Source organism: Phasianus colchicus, chromosome Z (assembly GCF_987193195.1).
Source record: "Phasianus colchicus chromosome Z, bPhaCol1.hap1.1, whole genome shotgun sequence".
NCBI lineage: Eukaryota > Metazoa > Chordata > Aves > Galliformes > Phasianidae > Phasianus > Phasianus colchicus.
The window spans coordinates 81,620,604-81,633,489 of NC_143476.1; the positions used below are offsets into that span (position 1 = coordinate 81,620,604).

At 46.1% G+C, this 12,886-nt stretch overlaps 2 protein-coding genes across 3 annotated transcripts in view; one reads left to right on the top strand and one right to left on the bottom strand.

The window, feature by feature from the left end:
* Positions 1-454: 454 nt before the first annotated feature.
* On the bottom strand, positions 455-3,204 carry RXFP3 (relaxin family peptide receptor 3). 2 transcript variants are annotated; one of them, XM_090131990.1, is made up of 2 exons: positions 1,513-3,204; positions 455-1,076 (listed from the first exon to the last, which is right to left on the bottom strand). In XM_090131990.1, the coding sequence occupies exons 1-2, from the start codon at positions 2,982-2,984 to the stop codon at positions 1,034-1,036; spliced, it is 1,515 nt and encodes a 504-aa protein (XP_089988116.1). In that variant the 5' UTR covers positions 2,985-3,204; the 3' UTR covers positions 455-1,033. The 2 variants fall into 2 exon arrangements, with proteins under 2 accessions (XP_089988116.1, XP_031464278.2); XM_031608418.2 differs by having other exon boundaries at positions 455-3,198.
* Positions 3,205-10,364: 7,160 nt separating this feature from the next.
* ADAMTS12 (ADAM metallopeptidase with thrombospondin type 1 motif 12) overlaps positions 10,365-12,886 on the top strand; it is a 172,885-nt gene continuing 170,363 nt past the window's right edge. The window contains exon 1 of the mRNA XM_031608435.2: positions 10,365-10,816. Coding sequence (XP_031464295.2) covers positions 10,705-10,816 — 112 coding nt within the window. The 5' untranslated portion in view covers positions 10,365-10,704. The remainder of the gene's footprint in view (positions 10,817-12,886) is intronic.

Consider the following 12,886-nt stretch of genomic DNA (forward strand, 5'->3'; position numbering starts at 1 on the left):
ACAACAGGATTTACTGACATGTACAGTAAACCCAAAGGATTCTGCAAGACATAATTGCTACTAAAGGCATTTTTCTCCAAACAGAAATAGTGAGTTTGCTCTGTATCTGTGCTTAGAGGTGACAAACAGCCCTCTACAGAAACACTTCCCCCTCACAGAGTCAAGTACACATTGGAATTACACTACAGGAGAGGAAAGTGGAAATAGAGAGCATTTTTTAAATATTGGGTTGATATTTTCAACCCATTTGCACTTCTGGGTATTAATCAACACTCTTTGACCAAAAAAAAAAAAAAAAAAAAAAAGTTTATCTATCTTCTAAAAAAGAACAAACTTTGACCTTTTCTTTTAAAATCTTTTACCATACTTTAAAAAAAAAAAAAAGAAAATTAAAAATTATAAACAATTAGAAAATATATAACCTTAACATAAGAAGTTTCACAACTTGGAACTGCACTTTTTTTTTTTTTCCCATGCTTTTACAAGTTCGTTTCAGATCAATCCCAAATTATTCCCCAGCTGTTTCGTTGGAACACTGGTTGGGACAGGAAGTTTCTGCCCTTCTCTGGGGTGCTGAACTGCAGCTTCTTGGGCTTCTCACACCTTAGGATTTGAGACTGAGTTAACTGAAACACTGGCAAGTCTCAGTGCAGATCCCACAAAACTTTGTGATTTGTTTTAGCTGAAATAAGAAGTATCCTGGAGCAAACAGTTTGAAGTAGATTTTTTTCCCCTTTTTCTCCTTTATTTACAATTGTGCTGATCTGCTGGAGTGAGCTGCCCAGCAGTCTGAGGCACAGAACAGAACCTGCAGTCTCCATATGCCTGGACAGATGCCTTAACAGCTGGGCTGTTAAGAGGTGGTAGGGTGCAACTCCCTTCCCTCCAAAGCCAACCAAAGCAACCCCTCTTCGTGAAGCTGCAAGTCCTGTCCCAGGCTTTCTCCTTGGATGTCCAGTATCTGTTATCCTGCTCTGTATGCCGGTAGTAGCAGAGGGGATGAAGAAGCTGGAGAAGTAGATCCTGCAAGGATTCAAAGAGAAGCACAGCACTCCTTCTCCCCTCTTGGTTGGTCCCTAGGAAGGGAGAAAAGAGTTGAGCCTGAACAAGCAGGAGCCCTGTACCTGCTTTTCCTGGCCCCTTCATGCCCATGCCAAGATGCTGTGGAACAGCCTTGCTTCACCCCAACCAGCCTCACCCTTGCTGGCTGAGCCCTCAGCTGGAGCTCCAGCAGGAGCCAGGACAAGTGCAAGTAATGAAAAGCATCTCTGAGAGACCCCCTGATGCCTAGCATCCCACAACATCCCTTCCTCCTCCTGTTCTCCATTCTGGGGCACACTTTCAAGATAATTTTCATCACACAGCTTCCAAGAGCAGACAACTCCAGAAAAGCTTCTCCCACCCTTGCCCACCTATCTCACCTCCCCTTGTTCCTAACAGGCATTCAATGTCCCAGGGCCACATCCTGCACAGAACCCCCTCCCAGTCCCATCCCCAAAGCCATCTCAGTACTGTTGCTCCATGGAGGCAGTGGGCAGCATGTCACATCGGCTGCTGTACACCACCACCCCAGGTGGGTAGTAAGCCAGCTCCGGTTGGGCAGCCGCAGCTGCAGCTGCAGCAGGTGCAACAGGGTGGGCAGGCACCAAGGCATGCAGGGCTTGCTCCTCCTGCTCTGGCTTGGTGGTATCAGTGAAAGGACGCATGGTGGTGAGAGAAGGCGAGGTGATCCTCCAGAGGAGGCTCTTCAGTGCCTTGCGGAACTCCCTGCGCATCAGGCAGTAGAGGACGGGGTTGAGGCAGCTGTTGGAGTGTGCCAGGCACACGCTGATGGGGAAGAGGTACACCTGGGAGAGGAAATACTCAGCACTGAAGTGCACCACATTGAGCTTGATGAGGATGCCCCACGTTGTGAGTGCTTGGTTGGGCAGCCAGCACAAGAAGAATGACAGCACCACGATGGACACTGACTTAGTCACTTTAGAGCGGCGTTTGGTGCTGGGACCACTGCAGGTACTGCCAACGTGCTTGTCACTGATGAAGCGCACCAGGAGCAAGTAGCAGAGGCTGATAATGGCCAGAGGCAGCACGAAGCCCAGCAGCACCTTTTGGGTTTGGTACAGACCCAGCCAGAACTGTGCATTGCTGCCTCGGCCCTCGGGGAACTTTACAAGGCAGAGGACATCATCAAAGACGGTGGCAGTGGTGGAAAAAATGGCTTGGGGCAGAGAAGCCAGGATTGCTAACAACCAGATGAATGCACAAAGCCACTTGGCAGAGCAGCAGCCACCCAGAGGGTCACCTCGCCCCTGGTTCTTCAAGGCTGAAGCCACAGAGCGATATCGAGCCACACTCATGGCAGTGAGGAAGAAGACACTGGCATACATGTTCATGGCTGTCACATAGGAGACAATCTTACACATAGCTTTGCCGAAGAGCCAGTTGAAATCTAGGGCATTTTCCACAGCCCAGAAGGGTAAGGTCAGCACAAACTGGAAGTCAGTCACAGCCAGGCTCGTCACAAAGAGGTTGATGGAGGACTTCCTCCAGCCTTGCTTGCTTTTCATCAGGTAGAGAACCAGCAGGTTGCCCACCAGCCCCAGGGCACACACCACGGAGTACACCAGGGAGATGACAATCCGCACCACGTCGGAGCTGTCTCCTTGCATCCCATCGGCTCGTTCCAAATTGAAGTTCTTGAAGAGCTGCAGGAAGGACACATTGCTCTTGTTGCCCATCTGGCCGCCTTCCAGCAAATCCAGCGGTGCGTCCCAGGGATCCCGACCCGCTCCTTCTTTTATGCCGGCGGCCGCCGAGCAGGAGTCGCGCTCGCACGGCTCATCCATCCCATGCTCGGGGACGGCGGAAGCTTCGCTTCCCAGCGCCGGAGAGCGAACCGTCGGAACACGGCAGGCAGCGGCTGTGCCGCTTGGTGGGGCGGTGCGGCCGCCGCGCTTATATCCGTTCCCGCGGGGCCGGGGCATGCGCGGCGGCGGCGGAGCTCTCCCGGGTGCTGAGTGCCGCGGCCGCGCCCCCTTTTCAACCCCTCCTGCTCTGTGTTCCAGCCCCGGCAGGCAGCGGTGGCCGCACGGCTCCAGCTCTTGGTTTTTAGGGAGTTCTCTCCGCTGTCCCGCGCTGGGACGGGAGTGTGCGTGAGTAGCTACCCACGGCAAAGAGGTGCTCAGCCGCCTCTCCCTCCATCTCCGAAAAAAAAAAAAAAAGTCTGGACGGTGTTTTATTCCGAGAGCAGCCCTGCCTTTCTGCATCCGTCCCGCGGAGCTTGAGGAGTGCCGGTGGCGCTGATCTTTGCTTGGCGGCTCCCTTCCTTCCGCGGAAATTCTGCACGCAGCGCAGGGGCACACGATTCACAGAGCCACGGGACGTCCCGAGGTGGAAGGCACCCTTAAAGATGACTGAGTCCAACCCCTCGCTCCACACTGCACCACCCAAAAAACAAACCCTATGTCTGAAAGCGGCGTCCAAACAGTCTTTGAGTTCCGTCAGCTCAGGGCCGTGCCCACTGCGCTGGACAGCCTGTTCCCTGCCCACCGCCCTCTGGGGCAGAATCTTCTCCTAACCATCTCCGACCCTCCCCTGATGCAGTTCTGTGCCGTTCGCTCGAGTCCCTCCAGCACCTTTCCAGCTCGGAGGAAATCACAGGGCAGCTATCGCTGTTAGCGGAGCAGCCCGGCGAGGGGCTGAGACCGCGCTGACAGCAGCTCCGGCAGCCGCCCGCCCGCAGGGGGCCCCGGCGTACCGGCAGCGGCTGCGCCCGGTCCGGAGCTCGGAGACTTTCGGGACCCCCCGCTGCCCGGCACCGCGCCTGCAGGCGGCTCCCTGCAGCAGAACGGAAAGCAACAGGTGAGAAGTGAATCGGGGCTTTCCTTCTCCTCTTCCCATGTTAAACGGAGCAAAATTAGTGCACAATTTGAAAAGGAAATAGATCCCACACGTACTTAAATATACCGTACCAGCTGACCACCTTCTCTGTAGTCTCAATGCAGACTTATTTTACTGAAATTCCTGCAAAAACATCAATGTGTGTGTGCCTCTTGTTGCGAGTGGTCCACTTTCCACTATGTTCTACATCTGTGGTAACCTTGTGAAAGTATCAGCCAGTTAATGGAAATGCTGGCAGAGAATGTGAGTAATCTGGAAGTTCTTTGCATCGACTCTATTGCACATAACAAATGAATAACTAAGTGGAATTAGCTCTGTTATTAACTGTAATGCTCTGGGGAGGTTTAGCCTCCAGATTACTTGCTATGCTAAATACGTGGGTACTGGCATAAAAAAAAAAAAAATACAGTGGGGACAGGAGAGAAATCATAGCTGAAAATATATTGCTTTTTGTTATCCACGCAGAAAAAGCTACAGAGTGAGAACGGAGGTACCTGATGAGAATATTGATAGTGGATTTTGAGCTCAGGAATGCAAGTGCAACATACTTGCCCAGGTCTTTTTACTCACATTCTGACCACCAGACAGATTTCTTTGTAGCTTCAAATGGTCTGTCTTTTTCTTTCATCATCCTTTACCAAAGAGGATTTTTAGAGGCAGTAAAGAGAACTTGTTACAGTTAGGTGAATAGTCAAAGAAATGTTCACTGTATGTTTACAGTAATTTATTCATCACATTATCAGGACATTTCTGTAGCTGGAAAATGTATAAAACGTCATCTGATTTTTTGAAGAAGTTTTGCAAAATTCTTCATTCACATCGCCCAATGTTTTTTTTTATTTTGGAGAAAGCTACCTTCTACTTGCTCCATGTAAATGCAGTAACCTTGCCAAAGACTTATCACTAACACGTGACTTTCGGGAGTCTTCCTTTTATCAAATTGTTGGTGCAGCTGGCTTTACTGAATCAATCTTTCTGAAAACCCTAACAAACTTGTTGGGCTTAGGCTTCCAAGGAGTATTCTGATGCCTGCAATAAAAGTGGCTGATTTGCTTACTTCTGAACTCTCAAGCAGATCGTTTAGAGCTTTGTGTGAGTCTTTTGGGGTTTGTATAATGCTGTGCTGCAATAACCATTGGGCCATCTTCACTTATTTTAAGGCAGCATTGTTCTAAACAGCAAATGTAGAAGGCTGTCACCAGAGAGTTGCAGTGGCAACTGCCCCTTGGGTTCAACTCTATCGCGTCAGAGTGAATGTGACAGAATGAAATGTGCCTCTGCAAATGCCTCTAAAACAACCTTTAGGAGTGTTTCAGATAAATATGCCAAATAAACACTTGCTGAAAATTGTAATTTACTTGCTGTGTTCCTTGAAAGATCTATATAATATTTTCACTTGCTTGACAAATCTCTTCCAGAAATGAAGGATTGGCTATGATTACAGCAGTGGCTGAACTCTAGCAATTCTAGAGTGCCTTGACAGAGGGAGATGGGGCTTTGTTTTCATTTTGAAAGTTTGTTGTTTTTGTTTGTTTCTCTCTTTCTTTTGTAGATGAAACTATATTTTTGAATTATTGAATGTATAATTATTTCAACTGCAGAAACGTTTTTAGTGGAACTGTTTCTCAGGGCATTTTTGAGGCAGCAAAATTGGTTCATTTATTTATTTATTTATTTATTTATTTATTTATTCATTTATTTATTTATTTAACATACCAAAGAAAGGACCAGTAGTGTAAAGGTCTTGCTGCATTTCATTAAAAAGAGTTCATAATGCTTTACTTAGAGTGACTTGACACTATTCTTAAATGTTACATTCTTTTTATAGTTCTGTTTCTTTCAATTTTCATTTATGTGTGTATATATGTATACGTATATTTGTGAGAGAGGCAGAAACAGAAATAGGAAAAATGAAAGAATATTTAACATATATTTATTTTTCTCTGGTCTAATTTCTTATATGGTCTCCTCTTGGCTTTTTATGAGCTCACGGCTGAGATCTCATATTCAGATATTCAACTCTTACACATGGAACTGCATTTTATGGCTCTGCTATCTCTGTCCTGATGGTGAATATTCGGTACAATTTGGTGTGTTTCCAGTACAAGAAGACATTTGTGGCAACATGAGAGATAAATATACAGCTTTTCTTTACAAAACCTCACTTAGATAACACAGTTGTCATGTCCAAGGGTAAAATCCTTGTCAGGCTTCATGGAACATGGTACACTCTCCAGAAAGTATTGCTTGAATGTAGATATAAATTGTAATGATCTATATGGGTCCCTTCGAATTTGAGGTATTCTGTGATTTTTTCCATGTCCTCTCCTCACTGAATTCCTACACACATCATTAAGAACATATTTTCATGACACTAATTAAAAAAAAAGAAGTTAATTTCAAAGTGAACTACTGCTCCGCAATTTTGCTTTAAATTGTTAATATAGACAGTAAGATCAAAGGAGCTTTTAAATTTACATGGACAAAGTGATCATTTTGAATATTATCTGTTCAATTACAAATAATCCAAGTTTGAACACTGGAATCTGAATGTAAACATCCCCTCTCCTCTTTCCTCCCCCTTTCCCTTCCCCCCAATTCTTTTAATGTAACTACTCACTGCTTTAGAGTTTGTTTCTGTCTATTACTAGAATCTGCTCACAGACGTACCACAAGTGGAATGTAAGCAAATATTATTTGCATGAGTAACTAACTTAAGAAATTCCAGAAATATTTAGAGTAGAACCGAAATGGAATGGGAGATCCAACATTGTCTCTATTCCAGTTACCAGAAATTAGCTGTGTTAGGAGACTGCATCTCTATCAGAGAAAGAGGGGAAAAGATTATTTTTTAAAAATGATGTTATCACATACATCTAAATTTGTCTCTGAAAAGAGGCAGCAGATGCACAGATGCACTCAGGATATTCTCTAGTGCCCTTGGGATTTGGAGTCATTCCCTCAAAGTTCGTTTCCCTGCTAATACTTTCTAGCTTTAACATGGCTCACCACAACATATGTGACCTATCTCCTTAACAATTCTAATCCAAGCAGATTCTTAAGCTGCCTGTATAGTTAACAGGCAGTCAGGCCCAGAAGATGTTTCACCTTGTATGAAGCAGATAAGGATGTACCTTCCTCCAGAGCACCCCTCTGCTGACAGACGGAGCAGACAAGCAAGCATTTATTACAGGCCTTTTAGATCTCTAAACTTAGGGTAGGAGATGCTAATTCTCAATGTCTTCAGCTGGACTTCAGCTTTTCGCAGCTCCTTGATGTCAAACTATGCAGTTCATGGTGCTGTTCCTCACTTTTCTTTAGCCACTGCTTTTCCACTTCTCTACACACATTTACACAAATACATGGAATTCTATACACACATTTATTTTATCTGAGGTCTGGAAGTCCACTAAGGGAAACAGAAGGGGGTTCAGGGATGGGCGATTTGGCAATGTACCTTGATTGTATGTCTTGGCATTTCTGATCTCCTTTCAGTAAATGTACAGGCACTGAACCATAGTACCATTGCTGTCACAGGAATATAATTGATGTTGTGATGTGTTCTTTTACTTTTTGTCATTGACATTGAGTTATAAAAAGAAAAAAATAGTGCTCACTTTCTCAAAAAGTTCTAAAAGCTCAGGTTATGACTCTCTTGGAACAGGAGACAATGACTTAATTCCTTATCATGAGAGTTTAACAACTTCTTGTGAATGGCAAATGGTCTAACATGTAGGTATTCTATTTTCATAGCCCACAAATGCTGTCCTATGTCAAATCTGCTCTGAGAAGTCACAGTTCCACGGACTTGGAGCACCAAAACAGCTGGCCTCAGTATGTCTGCACAGCATGGAAGTGCCTTCTACTTGTGCCACTGCTTCACGTTTTCAGTGTCTGTCAGCCAGCACCAGAGCAGCCTGCAAGTTGGAATCCAGCTGTTTCCCCAGTGTATTTTCTGACATCACACCCAGTATACGTGTATGTGAGTGCTGGCACAAAGCCCAAGAGATCATAGATGTTTTGGATCAGATTCCCACAGTTCTTTTCCTCCATTCTGTATGGCTTTTACATCTATAATTTTTGGTTGTTAATAAAACATAATCAAAACAAAACACCCACATTCTCACAAACGCTCTTAAGTTCAAGTCTTCATTTATTTATTATTTCCTGATTTTTTTCCCTTGTTCTCATGTCTGGAAAAAAGACATTAGAGCAGAAAACATGCAAGGTTGGGAGATTTAAACCAGTACAAGCTCTGTAGTTTTGGAGGGGGGGGGGGGGAGGGAGGGGAGGGGGAAGCAGGAGGAAAAATGTCTCATGCTTCAAGAGAATTATGGGCAATGGAAAGTAACTTTTCCTGCTGAAGAAACCAAGATGGGATCCTTCACAAAATATTAGTTGCCTCATACCAGATACAGCAAACAAAAAGATGAGTGGAAATTCTAGCAAACAAACAGTTACATGCTCACACAGGAGACTCTTTTTCCTGAATGCCTTCAGTAAGTTTTCCAAACCAGGACTTTGTATGCACATGCCCATCCCTTGAACTTTCAACCCTTCTTTCCAGCGCTTGTCATCAGTTCTGCTCATTTTAGTTCTTCTCCTTTTAATTCCATTCATGGTAGGCACATCCTTATTTTCCAATTTATATAAAATTTTTAACTTAATTTTTTAAATGTTAAGTTTTAAAGACATCATATTGATTTCAGGTCACACATTCCTTTAAATTAATTTCAGTGATGTGCTGACAGAGAGCTAAATAGGATACAATTTCAAATGTCACAGAACAGTCCAGTGCCCGATATGTGACTTGAATATTAAAAAACATCCTAATGGCAAGTGCATCAGGGAATTTGCCACTGTAACATGAAATACTCATATGTAAAATACTGTTGTATTAAATAAATATGGTCCAATGAAAAATTCTCTTGGCAAGTGTTAGGATACCAAATATTACACAAAATCACTCTTTTCTGCAAAATCTGTGCCATTCCATTGACATTACATTAGCCAGAAGAGTGCACATTTTGACTCATAAATAAAATATTGCTACTCTTTCACAGATATGTCTTGTTTCTGGAGCTATCATGGCCCAAGCTTGGGAGAATCTGCATTTTTAACTCATGTGGAAATCCTTGGATTTTTAACTGTTTCTTGCATTTTTATCCTCTGGAATTTGAGAGGTGTTTGCAAAAAAAAAAAAAGAATCTTCATCTTTGGGTAACTTTCAACAAAAGAGAGAGCACTGTTAAACCTTGATGGCCAAGAAATGATCCAAGAAACAAGAGGTATGGTCAGTTTTAAGGCTACTAGAAAACTCAGAATTGGTCACAATCACAGGACAGAGCCAAAATGGTGCCATTAGGAAGTAAAGTAACTGGGCTGTTTCTTCCTGTACTTGAATAAGCTCATAAGCAGGAGGGAGAGCGACTTTTTACACAGACTAATAGTGATAGGATGAGAGGGAATGGCTTTAAACCAAAAGGGAAAAATTGTCTTAGACATTAGGAAGAAATTCTTCCCTCAGGAGGCAGTGAGGCCCTAGCACAGCTGCCCAGAGAGCTGTGGTGCCCCATGCCTGGAGGTGCTCATGGTTTGGGTTGAATGAGGCCCTGGGCAGCCTGAGCTGGTGGGGGACTGCCAGCCCATGGCAAGGGTTGGATGCTGTTGGATGCTGTTAATTGGTTGATCAGGAAACTCACTAAGACTCAAGTTGGAGGGTTAGAAAGCAGGCATTCTCTATTCTCAGCACTGGATGCATGGAGGATGAACTCCTCCTGTCATGCACACCTTCCACAAAAGGTCTTCTGTTTATATACACACATTCAGAAGTTTTCCCAGAGGTACATAAATATTCAATGTTTGCTTTCACAACTAACAGATCCAAAGCAGAACTTCCCTTATCAACTTGACTAACAGAACTTCTACTGTCTGCGTGGTGCAATGAGTTTATCACTGTTATCTACTCAATACAAAAGCACAGACCCTTCCATTGTCTAAACAAACTGCATGGCTATCCACCAAGGGGCTCACCAAGCATAACAATATTGCTACAGATTGTATCAGGATGATCTTCAAGATCCTTTCCAGTCCAAACCATTCCATGATTCTGTGAGACAGGGCCTGCATTTAGTAATCCTTGGTGAAGAGTAGAGAAAAAATACCCAGTCAAAAATACAAATGTTAAGTGACTAGAAGCCTTCCCCACAACAGACCAGAGCAACACCAGGGCCACGGTGAGAGACACTGCATGGAGGCTGCCGAGGTGCCATGGGCTCAGCGGCCTCTGGGCATCTTCCAGCTTCTCAAGCATCGCCTCCTCGGTGGGAAAGACGTTACATATCAGCGCGCTTCGTGCGCTTTCGCGTTAGGTGTAGAACTCGCCCTTGTGAGCGGGGCTGCCTTACGGGAGCGGGGATGAGGGGCTGCTTCCTTCCCATGGCCCTTCAGCGGGGACGCGGGATGGCCGCCTGGCTGCTGCGGGCCGGCCCTCCCCACGGCCGCCGCCTGAGGCGGGCAGAGGGGCCGGCAGCCCCCGCCCGCCGCCGGTCCGGTTCGCTCCGCTCCACTCCGCTCCTCTCGGGCGCGTGAACCCCGGCGGCTCCGAGGCGCGGGGAGGGGGAGTGAGCCCGTCAGCATCTCCCTTCCTCCCGGCCCTCCTTCCTCCGCCGGCAGAAATCAGACACCGGGACGGCCCCGCGCAGCCCTTCTGGGGAGCGGCGACGGAGTGCGGGCGGTGCCGGGAGGCCGCTCCGCCGCTGCCCGGCCATGCCGCGGCCCGGCTGAGCGCTGCCCTCCCGCAACATGCCATGCGTCCCGCCGAGCTGGGCGGCGAGCGGCTCCTTCTGGCTCCTCGTCCTTCACGTCCCGGCGCTGTGCGGGACGGCCGGGTCGCTCTTCCCCGACGGAAGGCAAGGTCGGTGAGACGCGGGCGGAGAGAGCTCCGGAGGGAAGGAGGGATGGAGGGAGGCGGCCGGGGCGGACTCCTGCTGTTCCCCCGCCGGGCAGCCTTGCTCCGGGTTTGCTGTTTTTCTGGTGTTACCCAGGCAGGAGAGGCTGGAATTCGCCGTGCTCCTGCCCCGCCGTGCTTCTGTCGGGGCCGCGCTGTTGAGGAGCGTGAGCTCCGGGCGCTGCCCGTGCGGTGCTGCCGGGGCTGCCGCGAGACTTTGAATTAAACTTTTACAGGGGTAAAGCACAGCTCTGGCTGCTCCTTCCTGTTGCTTTTTGGAAGTCATTGAGTTGTGCTATGTAGATAAAGGCATTGCTGCATCCCGTGTTTCGTTCATGTTCCTCGTTAGGAATCATCTCCTAATTAACAGAGTCATTTCTTACTACCAAACTGAAAGAGCTTACTCTCTGATTATTTTTATCACTTCTGTACTGCAGCAGCTTGGATTGGTGTTAATATGATATAGCCTGGCTTTGTAAGGACAAGACACAGAAGTTTTGCTCTTCCAGCTGGGGGAAGAAAAAAAAAAGCAACCAAGTATTAATCCCATACATTTGCATCTGCCAAACCCATTTGCAGGGTAAAGCTTATCATCAGAGGCTGAATCGCTGAATACAAATATCCTGCACCCACAGCTCACCAGGTACCAACTCCTTCACCCTAAGTCGTCTTTAGGATGAGAGGTGATGGCCTCATGTGGGGGGGCAGGAGGGGTTCAGGTTGGATGTTAGGAAATACTTTGCCTCAGAACAGGCTGCCCAGGGAGTTGATGGAGTCACCATCCCTGGGCATGTTCAAAAACTGTGTGGCATCTGGGGATGTGGTTTAGAGGGTGTTCTGGCGATGGGTTGGTCATTGGACTTCGTGATCCTACCTGTCTTTCCATCCTTAATGATTCTATGGTTCTGTGTGCACTGAGGACAGTAGGTTAAGGCTGAGTATTTGTATGCTAGAGAATCCTCTTGTCAAACACTCCCCGGTCTGACTTCCACAGGTGGCTTAACTTTACCATATCCATTTATAGCTGCTGGACATCTGGGGTAGCATAACTTAGGAATTCTGTACGATTTCCAGTTTAAAGAAAGTTAAGAGAAGAGGAAAGTCATTAGCTGGAAGACTCTGCCAAGTCATCAAAATCTTGACAGAATAGGAGAAAATTTTGTTTTCTGAAAGTCCTTCTGATCAAATCAACACTTGTGCTGTCAGAAGAAGAGTGTGAGCACAGAGAAAGTCTTCTGTGTCCCTCAGAGCTGTTGGAAAGAAATAGTTGTTAAATAAATTTTTTGGAAAGACAGTTATCCTGAAGTTAGTTTCTGTTGAATTCACTTACACTTATTGAATACAATCATTTCTGTCCCTCAGACAGGACAGGGATAGCTCCATTAGCACTTGGTAGCTGTTTATTTCCCAGGTATTTAGAAATGGATGTAGAATTAACTTCATTTATAGGCATTGAATCCTAGGATTTAGTAAACTCTGCATAAAGGGACAGCTCAAAATATTATTCTTTTCCTGAGGAAGACAGAGTGCAGATAGAGGTAAGAGTGAAGTGTGCAACATCTAGGACTGAAACAGCATAGGTGTTAGGTGTGACTGATCAGACAGGTAATGTTGCTACATGACCAAGGCCTCCCTGGATGACTGTTCCCCAGGATGGGTCTTTTCATAGGAGGGGTATTTCCTGCAGCAGAGCCTTTCTTTGGCTCAGGATGTCTCCTGTCAGAGATGAGCAACATTATTTCCTATCCCAGGGGATCAGATGGTTTGAGGGGCAGATGCAGATGGGCTACAAAGATGAAGATGAGTCAGTGCGAGTGACGATGTCTCATATTTTAAAGAAATGTTTTCAGAAGAACGTATTTTCCCCCTAAAATAAATTGTACATTTTCTGTCCCACATGACAGACAGTGACTGTTTTTTTCCCCTGTTTATCTGCTCTGTGTACAGCAGTTCTTAATATAGGCAATACTCTGCCACATATTGTGAGTTTGAATCCACGCAGGAGTAGAATGAACAGCAGTGGTTCTAAGTACTGTC